The sequence below is a fragment of the Centropristis striata genome, chromosome 24 (assembly GCF_030273125.1).
Source record: "Centropristis striata isolate RG_2023a ecotype Rhode Island chromosome 24, C.striata_1.0, whole genome shotgun sequence".
Lineage (NCBI taxonomy): Eukaryota > Metazoa > Chordata > Actinopteri > Perciformes > Serranidae > Centropristis > Centropristis striata.
Window position 1 is genome coordinate 15,762,128 of NC_081540.1, and position 12,707 is coordinate 15,774,834.

Here is a 12,707-nt window from a genome sequence, read left to right on the forward strand (position 1 = left end):
CACTTTTTAGAGTGTTTTACACAGCGCATTGTAGCCAGTTTCCCGGATGTTGGCCATATTGGAAGTACTCGGATGTAAACAAACAATGAACAGCACGCTGAATGTTCATTTTAAGCAGGATTTAAAATGTCTAAACTACTAAAAAGCCCAGAAGAACGTACGTAAACGACTGGACTTTACAGAGAATGACGAGGACAGCGGGAGAAACAACCATATTTACCTACAGTACTAACTTGTGTGGCCAAACTTCAAAATACAGGTGTTGTGTTGAAATCTGTTACCGTCAAATGATGTTTCCTGAATGGTGTTCTCCGTAGCATCACCTCCACGGTTGGAGTTAGGATTTAAGTTTAAGGTTAGGCCTTGTAGAGAGAACTGTTTGGGGTTAAGGTAAACTTGGGCTCATGTTAACAACTTAAAGGAGGACTGGTTGGGGTCAGGGGTCAGGTTGGTGCAGGTTAAGGTAAGGGGGACACATATCAACGGGGGAACAGACTTTGACATAACACCGGTAAGACACCCGGCTTATAAAAGAGGCCGGCTATTATTTACTAAAACTTGTTTTTACACCCGATTACTAAATGAGACCGGTCATTAATAGGAGCCCGGCTTCAAATTGAGGAAATACCGTAATCAAATTTTAATCGTGATCACGATTTTAGCCGCATCGATTAAATTAACCTGATCGTCGGCGATATTTCCATTTTACAAATGCGGCTCTCCTGCATATCTAATCAAGCACTTTCTACACCAGACGCATGCGAACGCATACTTAAGGTTTCATGTAGCTGCCTAAATAAATAACGAGCGAGTGCACCTTGCAGCGATACCTTCAAGTCACTCCGTGGACTGTAGCATAAAGGGTGTTTCCACTACAGTCCAATACCCAGAATGAGGCAGGTCTCACTCCCTGAAACGCCCCTAATTTGAATATGAGCCGTCCGGAGCGGTCTTTTGACGGGACTTTTTTGTCCCTGTAGAAGAGCGGGGCCGTTTTTCTCCCCTGAAAAAAGCCTGGTTGCTAATTGGATAGACCGCTAAGCACGATGTGACGTAGTACTTGACGCAACAACAACACGAGCCATTTGTAAAAGCCCGCGAAGCAGTGTTGCCAACTTAGCAACTTTGTTGCTATATTTAGTGACTTTTCAGACCCCCTTAGCAACTATCTTTCAAAAAAGCGACTGGCAACAAATCCAGCAACATTTTCTGGTGTTATTGGAGACTTTTAGAGACTCGTTCTTACTCTTCTTAACGAGCTGCGGGGGTCTGCGGCTTGTAAGAAGAGTAAGAACGAGTCAAAGCGGTGCAGTCCTCCTGCAGCAGTCTCTCCCAGCTGCAGTCACAGAGCTGGAGGGGATGTTAACCCCTTAGCGTCCAGTCTGCAAATTGCTAACAGGCTAACAGTTAGCTCTGTAGCAGTACAGTGTGTATGTGCTGCTGCTGCAGGAGGTGTTCACTTAGCGATGTCTGTTTGTTTACAACAAGCACCAGACACTCTGTGCACACACTAAAAACTGTTCCTATTGTTTGTTCGAAAATAGTGCAATTAAAATACAGATGTTATTCCTAACATGATGAATAGTCATGATTAATAATCGTGATTACAATATTGATCAAAATAATCGTGATTATCATTTTGGCCATAATCGTGCAGCCCTACTATTGCTTTCAATGCTCTTATTCTCTTAATTCCTCTTTACACTAACCCTTCTTCTGCTCTTCCTTCTCTGACTCTCCTAATGGACAGACCTTGTTAAGGTGAGCTCACCTGTGCTTTATCATCATATCTGTCACCACCTGACGCCTTCTTTTGTCATCTGACTCCATCAAAATTAACAGTTTTGTTCCAAAATGAGATCACTTGCATCTGATGTCTCCTGATACACCCAAAAAAAATGTTTTGTTTTTTTTTGTTTTGTTTGAATAAGATAAAAACTCCAAAATACAAAATATCAACGCTGAAATGATTTGTGGGAAACTACAGGAGCTCAACATAAAAGGGACATTTGACGTAAAAAGGGATAAAAGCATGCCACTACTTAAAATCTCTTGAAACATTTTCAACATTTTGGAATCACACTGTACAAATTATTTTTACATTTCACCCTCAGCTGCAGCATGATTTCCTCATTTTTTTTTTTGTATTTTTAAAGAATAGTTAGAGTTACAATCCATTGTAAGATATCCATTTTCTTCTTTTTATGTGATAATAGTAATCGACACAAACTGGACACTAAAGCTCACTAACTGTTGGCCATTACTCCCGGAAATCTCCCAATAGACTTCAAGTTACTGAATACTAGCTGAACCATAAGTAAAATAAGCAAATTTATGAGCTGAAGCACAAAGGAGCATTTAAAATTAAGGCAACCTTATGGGTTTTTTTTAATATTAAAACTTAGTAAAACTAAAACTAATGTAAAAAAGAATGTAAAAATTAATTCCTTTTTTTTTTCACTTTAATGACACCCCCCACACTGGCATAATGATGTAGAAATGTATAAAGAAAAATAGAGAAAATACTAAAAAAATAAAACGTTTGGTTAAAATACAAAGGGAAAATATTAAATAAACAAATAAAGACAATTAAAAATTATTATATTAATTTATTTAAGATGAGAAAAAACTATATAAAATAAATTATATATTAATATTTAATTTAATAAAATGTTGATACATTTAATGACATCAATTTATTTATCGAGTCATTTACTTACATTTTTCATTTTGTCGTTGAGGAGCAGAATTTGATGTTTTTAACAGGATCTGGTCAGTGCAAATGCTTTTATATTTGAACACATTTTAAATTACACTTGTAGAATAAAGTGATTTTGAAGGAAATATCACAATTTTCAGCTTCATTTTGGTTTTTCCTACAGAAACATTTAAAAAAGAATGTAAAAATGAAAGTTGCCAAATACTTACTCTCAAAAGTATAAAAAAAACATATTTTTTAAATACAGATATTAACTGTATATTTTCTGTATTTTTAACCCTTTATCAGGCAAAGAACTATATTTGGTAACTTCAGGTAATATTTCAAGAAAAAAAGTTGCAAATTTACTAGATTAAAGTGGCAAATTTACAAGAAAAAGAGTCACAGATTTAAGAGATTTAAAGTAGCAAATCTGCGCAAAAAAAGTCGCAGATTTACGAGAAAAAAGTGGGGAAAAAGCTACTTTTTTCTCCCAGATTCACCACTTTAACCCTTAATAGGGCACTCATTGAAATAAAAAGACACAAAATGACTAAAAAAGACACAGAATGACTGAAGGAGACACAACAAAATACACAAAAAAAGAAATAAAATGGCCAAAAAAGACACAAAATGACTAACAAAGACACAGATTTTGACAGAAATATAATACTTTTCAGCTTCATTTCGGTTTTTCCTACAGAAACATTTAAAAAAGAATGTAAAAATGAAAGTTGCCAAATACTTACCCTCATAAGTATAAAAAAACATATTTTTTAAATACAGATATTTACTGTATATTTTCTGTATTTTTAAAGAAATAATACTGTAAATAATACCTGTCCTTCTGATTCTGATTAATTTACTTGAGATTAAAGATTGAACAAGACAATTCACTTCAATTTTTGTAGTCATTTAATAACCACTATTAAGTAAAAAAATATATGTTCATAGTAAAACTGACTTTGGGAAAGTCATTACATTTACCCTTCAAAAATCATAAAAGTAGTGTTCATATGTCAAGATAATCTTACTGAACAAGACATGTATCCATCGTAAACTCACAGAGTTTGTTTTCTGCTTTTCCTTAAAAAATATATATATATTTTTTTTTTTAATCAATAAAAATAGTAATTTCAGGTGGATGTCACACACTCAAGCTATTAAAACTGTGGAGACTCCAAAAGCTCCAAATCCAGACTTGTTGACTCCATCCAGACTACAAAGCAGCGTGGAGCCCTATTGTAAATTTACCTCTAAAGTTCTGGCTGTAAACTCCATGAGGCCAGTTTCAGTTTGATGATGATATACCAAGTAAAACTGGAAACAAGCTCAAATATATTTAGTATAAAATGATAGAACTGGATGGAACCCTCTTATATGTTAAATTTGACACATTTGTTAACATTTGCAACAAAAAAAAAGATTCAAAAGACACAAAATGACAAAAAAAAAGGCACAAAATGACCAAAGCAAGACACAAAATGACTAAAAAGACACAAAATGACAAAAAAAAGACACAGAATGACAAAAAATTACCAAAATACACTAAACACACAAGACACAAATAAAATAGAGTCACACTAGAATAAAAACACAGAGTTGAATGACAATCACAAGATTCAAAATCACATTTTATGTTGGACTAAAGGACTAAAGAATTCAAAAAATGAGCAAAAAAGACACAAAATTACAAAAAAGACTCAAAAAGACACACAATGACAAAAAAAAAGGCACAAAATAACTAAAAAATACATAAAATGACCAAAATTGTTACGCTTAACACACAAGACACAGTCCCACTAGAATAAGAACCAGAGTTGATGAAAGGATCACACACAATCACAAGATCACATTTATGTTGGTTTTTCTTTGTTTCTTTTTGGTTCAAAAAGTTGATCCAGTAAAACAGAATAAAAAAATAAATTATCATTAGGTCATATAGGTGAAAAAAATATACCAACATGGCATTTAAACATTTTTGAAGTGGTGTATACAGGCAGGATGGAAAGGGTTCAAAATGGACAAAATAACCCAAAACTCCATAGAGTTAATGAGTGGGAGGAAATTATGATGAAATGTCCTCAGATAACATACAGGGACATGTTTTACTACTTCGTGTTGTCTCTCGGGGTGAAAAGGGCAGTAAAACGGCGAGGTAAAGCTGAGAAAAGATTCTAAATATAGCATCCGGATTTTATTAGGTGGTCCTTTTTTAATACATGTCCCCACACACTGTATCTTTGTCTCTCCGGGACAACGAGACATCCTTTATTTCCAACACAGTTTAAACCTACAGTGGAGACCTATCAAACAACAGTCAGAGAGCCTCAGCGTGATGAAAGCCGCTCCAGGATTAATATTCAAACACTGGGAATTGGTTTTTGGCGCTCTGTGCCGACAGAGTCAGCGATCACGCCATGATCAAGACGGCTTTTTAGCTGCAAATATATTAGAGACAGTGATGAAACCAGAGGCTGGTCAGGGCCAACTCAGGGATGATAATGTATCCAGGATTATTCACAAGAAATATGGGAGGTAGGTTAACAAATTAACTTATATTTACACACTGCAAAAACTGAAATCTAAGTAAGATGAAATATCTTAGATCAAGGGGATAAATGTATTTTTTACAAAAAATAAATGCAAAAATTACAGTGATGCTTGTTATATTACAGTATATTTTTGTTACAAACACGGTGCAGGTGTATTTTACAGTGGAGTAATGATTTATTTATTTTAAATGTAAAATGTAAATGTAAAAAATACTGTTTTGGCTGATATATACATTTACAGTGTTTTATTGTTACTGAACTGAATTAACCCATTTATCATTTTACGGGTTTTCACCGTAAAATCTACAGACATTTTTTTACAGTGAATCTGAACCATAAGTAAAATGCAATCTTGTGGCTTGTATCATATGCATACCGGTTGGGTGCTTCTGAGAAAATAGTGGCAGTTAAAGACAAATTTATGGGCTGAAGCACAAAGGAGAATTTAAAATTAAGGCAACCTTCTGTTTTTTTTAATAGTAAAACTTACTAAAACTAAAACTAATGTAAAAAATAATGTAAAAAGAAAAGTTGCTAAATACATACCGTCATAAGTATATAAAAAAAAATAATTTAAAAACAGATATTTACTGTATATTTTCTGTATTTTTTAAGAAATAATCTGTAAAATAACTTTGGGCTGTTTACTGGTAGTTGTTGTCAACACCTGTCCTTCTGATTCTGATTAATTTACTTGAGATTAAAGATTAACAAGACAATTTTCTTCTTAGTCAGCATCTTTTATGTTGGACTGTTTCACTTGTTTGAAGTGTTTTGGTCCTTAATGATCTAAATCAGATATTACAGCTTGTTACTGAGACTTGATGACCTAAACTGAGTAAATACATGCTGGAAACTAGAATATCAAAAGTTACAAAGCTGTTTCATCAACACTTACATCTATAAAACTACTATTTCAAAGTAATCATTTCTTATTTCACGCATAACTAAGAAATCATAACTTTGACATAAATGTACCTCTTCACATACTTAAAACAAGCAGCCAGATGGAAATGTTTGTAGCTTTATCAAGAAAAGTACACTAGTTTTTAGTCTGACTTTGCTGGTTTCTAGAAATATAATGTCTATCATATCATTATGTCAAGATGATGGCTCTAGCATTTACTGATTATTAATTCAAGAATATTTTCCAACATATTGAGAAAATAGGTCACGTGTATTTCATTAGAATCAAGAAAAAAAAACACTTGTTATTAGTTAGAATACACTAATTCTAAGGTATTTGTGGGTTCATTGAGATTAGATATTTTTACTTGTTTTGGAAAGTCTTGACAAGACAAATTTTCTTGTTGCATTGGCAGATAATTTTGTTATTTTTTAAGCAAAATACACCTATTTTTTTTTACTTTTTTTCTTGTTTTTGTGAGGTGGCTTTTTGCAGTGCACCAGTGCAAGTAAATATTCAGAAAATGACAGCAGAAAATGCAAAAAACGCAAAATGATGCATCTGTGACAAGCAGCACTAAATGTTCAGTTTTTGGAGACAGAACCTTGATGATTGGCCTGGCGCTCGGCCTCCGGCTCAAGCAGCCTTTCATCCTGCACATTTCCAATTCACAGACAGACTAAGACAGTCTGTAATCTGTGGTGCACCCCCACCAAAAACACTCATTATTTACAATTAAGCTGGGGGAGGATAAAAGATTCAATGACTCACTGTTTTTTGTGCCGGGTAAACCACTGCTCCACTTCTGGAAAAAGTGTTTTTTGGGGGGGACAACTGTTCATATTTTTAAGAGCAAACTGAAGACTTCTCTTTTTAACTTGGCTTTTACCTGAACCATTTTTAGAGATTTTTCTGCTCATGCACCTTAGTGTTATAACATCTTCTCATTTATTTATTTATTTATTTGTTACTATTTATTAATATATATATATATATATATATATATATATATTTTTTATTTATTTTTTTTGTCATTATTGACTTTTACTTTTTTTATCATTATGATATATATATCTTTTTATCTTATTTTATTTTATCTTATCTTACTTTATTCTTTATCTAATTTATTTCTAACCTGCCTCCAGTGTTTCCTCACTGCTCCATGTTGAGATGGTGTGTTTTTAATAGGATGGGTGGGGTGAAGGTGGGTGGGGTGGAGGGTGTTTGCTTGTTTCTATGTTTCATTATCTTTTTATTATTATTATTTTCTCCTTTTTTATGAAAAGCACTTTGTGTTGCATCTCTCTTGTATGAAAAGTGCTATACAAATAAAGTCTGATTGATTGATTGATTGATTGATTGATTGATTGATTGATTGATTGATTGATTGATTGATTGATTGATTGATTGAATGATTAATTGATTGATTGATTGATGGACAAATCCCTCACATCTCTTTATCCCTCTCTCCAGATGTATCAGTCCAGCCCTGGCGGTCAGTCATCATGTAGCAGCGAACCATCACCACTTGGCAGCGCCACCTACAATGACAGTGGAGTAGAAACGGCGGCGCACAGCGGGGGAAGCCTGGGGGATCTCAGCGCCGTGGACGACCTGCCTTTCGTGGAGTCCTTTGGCTGCGAAGACACCGGTGGCGGCGGGGTCGCGATGGTGGTGGGTCTCCAATTCCGAAAGCATCTCAGCACCAGCCGGCGCTTGGTGCATATGAAGAAGGAAAAGCTAAAGACAGTGAGGGACTCGTGTCAGTGGGCCAGTGACCCAACACCCCCGGCCCTCGGCACCAAGCTGCCCCCCATACTAGCAAGCGGTGAGTTAACCCTCTGAAGTCCAGGAGATTTTGGTTCAAATTTGTCAACTTCCTATGCATTAATTTCTGTCTCTGTTTAGCATCTTTCAATCCGTCCTTACATCACATGCATGGCTCCTTTTTTCTCCACACAAACTTGGCTATCAGTCAGATTTTTCATTTTATTTTAATGAACAAAGTATAAAGCTGCTAGGAACCCAAAATACAAACAAAAGACACGTGTCTATGGAAATGTACCATTTTTTTTTACCATTTATACACACAAAAACAGCAGAAAAAATAATAAATAATAAAACTACAAAACAGTCTATTTGCATATAAATTAAAAATAGTAATAGTTTTCATTGTAGAAAGAAAATTCACATTTTAAAAATGGTCTAGAAACATAAATGGCACACTGTGAAAACTCCTATGATGCACTTTCAACTGGCTTTCTCGGCTTGTCTACATATCACATATAAATATAGTTATTAATGTAAATAAAACGTGTATTTTCAATAAATAGATGGACTCCAGAGGGTTAAGAGAAAAGCAGGATTTTTATAACAATTTTTACATTAATCAATAGGGGTGTGACGATACTCTCAGACACGATATTTGGTTCACGAGAATGAGACGAGACAAGATTTTAAGAAAACTACAATGACACAATATCTGACTGGACCAACAGACTTTTATTTACCCAAGTTGCACATGCATTTTGAAATGTTTTATTATAACTCTTTACATGCATGATGTAAGCATGAGCTTTTAATAAACTTCCTCTTCCACAAATTGAAACTAAAACTAAAATTTATAAAAGTTAAAATAAGATTAAAAAATAAATGAAATCCCCCAAAGGGATTAATGAGACTCTGAAGGTGACATACGGTTTTCTATCGTCGCGTAATTGCTTAGCCTAGCCTAGCAGTTAGCTCTGGCAATTTGCAGACTCTGGCTCTGCAGCTGGGAGAGACTGCTGCAGGAGGACTGTGCCGCTTCGATTCCTTCTTACTCTTCTTAACGAGCTGCCGGCCCCTGCAACGTCATTCTGGCTGCTTGCTGCTTCCCCTCCTTTTCCACCTCTTCTTCTTTTCATTTTACTGCCCCCACAGGTCACAAATAGAAGTTTGGATTACTCACAAATCTCGCGAGACTGATTTTCAACGCGACGAGAAATATATCGTCGAGTTTAATCTTGTGAGATCTCGTCACATCCCTATTAATCAATGATTTTTCACTTGGTGGCAAAATAAATCCATGATAAACTCCCAACATGCCAAGCCACCCATTATGCACTCTGCTTTTAGCTCCAGATTAGGTCTCAACCAGGATGTAGTACTTAAGTCCTGATTTAAGAACACTTTTTTAAAGTCTTGCACTTGTCTTGTGCTGAGACTGACGGCTAGAAAGCTCCAGAGTGCAGAGTTGGTAAGAAATCAAGTGCCTAATATTTTCATCTGTTCCTTCACAGGTTCCCTCCTGGACAGTCCGAGTATGGGTGGTGGTCTGGTGTCCTTCCCTGGTTCTGGCTTTGGTGATCTGAGCCCCGGTAAAACAACTCTGCTGGAAAACCTCTCAGATCGGCGTGACAGCACCTCCAGCACCCTGAGCTCAGCTTACACCCTCAGTCGCCGCTCCTCAGGCATCTCCCCTTGCTATTCCAGTCGGCGCTCCAGCCAGACGTCGCAGTTTGGCGCCAATCGCCCCAACAACCTTAGCTCCGCCGACTCCTACGACCCCATCTCTGCCGACATGTCCCGTCGCTCCAGTCAGGCCAGCCAGTGTGGGGGAGGCAGTGGAGGAGCAGGAGGAGGAGGTGCACCAAGCCCTCTCAATCTGACCCCAGCCCAGCACTACCGCCTCAAGGCGAGATACGCTGCTGCCACCGGAGGCGCACCGCCTACACCTCTTCTATACATGGACCGAATGTGTCTGAAGACAGCACTGGGGGACTCCCAGGAATCCTCCACCACACACAGAGGCCTGTATTCCAGTCAGTACAGCAGATACACCACGCGGAGCCTGATGCCCCATGAGGTGCCATCCAACATGCTCCGTCGAGCCAGTGACCCTGTGAGACGTGTGGCCGTAGATTATTCGGGCCAGCCACAAATGCAGCGCTATAATAGCATGGGTACCCTGAGCGGAGGGCTAACCATGCAGCCCCGTCCGCCTCCTGCAGCAGATAGTCAACATCTATCCCAGCAAGGCTGCCTGCGACCTGATCCCCAGCGCTACCCTTACAGCCTGCGACCGCCCAGCATCCCAGAAAACGCAACTGTGGGAATGATAACAGCTGACATCCCAGAGGAAGAGTTGGTGCTGCCGAACCTCAACACCAGGAGTGACACATTGAATCAACAAGATTCCCACAATCTCCAGCACCAGTTGTACTATCAGAGAAGGATCACCGTCACAAACATGAACCTGCCCAATCAGGTTCCGGCCTCCTCCAGCATTAGTCCAAGGGACAGTAAGGCCAACCTACTTGATCACTGGAAGAAAGGACCCATAGATGCCAGCCAGCGCTACTCCAAACTACAGGTTCAAGGGAACCTGGCTGTCCTTCAGCAGAACCAGAACTTTGGATCTTTTCACAACAATCTCAGCTACAACCAGCAGATGATTCAGAACCTCGTAAACACTACACAACAGACGTGCAGACAGCTGAATACTGAACCAAACTGTTTCCAGCAGTCGTCAAACCTCAATGAAGCACTTGGCTCTCAGTGCAGGTTCAACAAAGGCATCAGTCCCTTTGATAAAAACTGTAACACCATTTATCCACAGTGTAACAGCCTGCTGAGCCCCACATGCAAACAGGAGCCAGCTGACTTTGCTAATGCTGGATTTCAGCCAGTCCAGGTTAAAACTGAAGACTGTCACGAGTCGATCATGATTTCAGATGAACAGAACTGTAACACGACCACCCAGAACCCCTTGCAAACTGGGAATCAAAGCCAGCCAACGGGACCTACATCTCTAAACGGGCACCTTTCAGGTCCAAAAGTGATGCACCCAAGTTATGCTTCCCGTGATGTTGCTAGTGGAGTTTTAGGAATTAGCAGCAACAACTCTGATGACAATGCCTTGTTCTACACGGGGCAGATCCAAGTGTTTCATGTTCCTCCCACGGTGAATGTACCTGCTTTAGAAAATGATGCAGTGTCTCCCAGTTCGCCAAACACTGCAGACTGTTCTGTCGAGCAGGCGCAGATAGACTTTGACAGCATGCTGGACGACGGGGACCACTCCAGCCTCGTGTCGGGAACCCTGAGTCCGGGTCTACTCCAGAGCTTGTCCCAGAGTTCCTCCCGCTTGACCACGCCCAGGAACTCTGTGACGTTGTTGCCCTCGGTGCCAACGGGGACAGGGAACATGGCCATCGGGGACATGAGCTCGCTGCTGACCTCTCTGGCAGAAGAGAGCAAGTTCCTCAACTCGATGTCATAGCAAGGCAGAAATATATTTGCTGAATTATTGAACTCCTGATGCACAACAAACATTTAAAATTGATGTGATTGTGTGCTTAAAAACATCTGCAGTGTTCTCTTGTACAGTCTTATTTGTTAGTTATTTAAAATGGCAACTTTCTTTCTTCTTTGAAAAGCCATATTTCTGCTTTCTTTGTTTTTGCCTTAGGTAGTAAATATCAGAATTATTTCAGTTGTTGTACAGCTGTGCAAAGAGATCAGTTTACTAAGTGCCTGGCTCTGCCGAAACATATGCATCCTGTGCATATGATTACATTTAAAATGTGGAAATGCAAGCAGGTGATTATCTGATACCTGCACATCTGGAATGTACCATCACCACCAACCTGTTTCACGCTGTAAATGACTCGGACTGAACCTTCTGCTATTTCATCACAGCATTTCAAGTTTACAGTCACTGTCCTCAGTGAGCCATGATGTGATTGCTGCACAGATTAACTGTGACATCTCATCATCTGGCATCGGAGACTTGATTTGTGACTGAATTATGAGTATTATAATTCGGTTGAGCATCTGAAAAGTGAATTGAGCCTTTTCTTTTGTACATTGTTGTGCCAGTTTCGTACGCTGGCTGAAAATGTAAATATCATTTGTACATTTTTAAGAAATACAATATTGACATTGATTTTTTTAAACAATTACTGTTTGTGTTGTCCTTTATCTACAAAATGTATTGTTTCTTTCTGACTTTCTTGACTTTGCTACCATCGTAATTAGAGTGACCATTTCCTGATCTGCCACCGCTTTGGTCAAAGTTTGGTTAGATTGAGACTACTTTAAACTACTTAGTTATGGTTAAGGTACAATCATGGTTTGGGTTAAAAAACAACCACTTTGGCCAATTTGTTTATAAAGGGTGTTTCCACTACAGCCCAATACCCGGAATGAGGCATGTCTCACTCGCCAAGACGCCCCTAATTTGAATATGAGCCATCCTGAGCGTTCGTTTGACAGGACTTTTTTTGTCCCTGTAGAAGAGCAGGGCCGTTTTCTCCCCTGAAAAAAGCCTGGTTACTGATTCGATAGAACGCTAAGCAGGATGTGACGTAGTGGCCTACTCGACGCCACAACAACATGCGCCATTTGTAAAAGCCGGTGAAGCAGTTTTTCCAACTTAGCTACTTTGTTGCTATATTAAGCGACTTTTCAGACCTTCTTAGCGACTATTTTTCAAAAAAGCGACTGGCAACAAATCCAGCGACTTTTTCTTGTGTTATTTGAGACTTTTGGAGACTCGTTCTTA

At 38.3% G+C, this 12,707-nt stretch overlaps 1 protein-coding gene across 1 annotated transcript in view; it reads left to right on the plus strand.

The window, feature by feature from the left end:
- LOC131962994 (zinc finger protein GLI2-like) overlaps positions 1 to 12,102 on the plus strand; it is a 50,125-nt gene extending 38,023 nt beyond the window's left edge. The window contains exons 10-11 of the mRNA XM_059328119.1: positions 7,634 to 7,988; positions 9,442 to 12,102. Of these exons, the coding sequence (XP_059184102.1) occupies positions 7,634 to 7,988; positions 9,442 to 11,423 (2,337 nt within the window). The 3' untranslated portion in view covers positions 11,424 to 12,102. The remainder of the gene's footprint in view (positions 1 to 7,633; positions 7,989 to 9,441) is intronic.
- Positions 12,103 to 12,707: the final 605 nt, after the last annotated feature.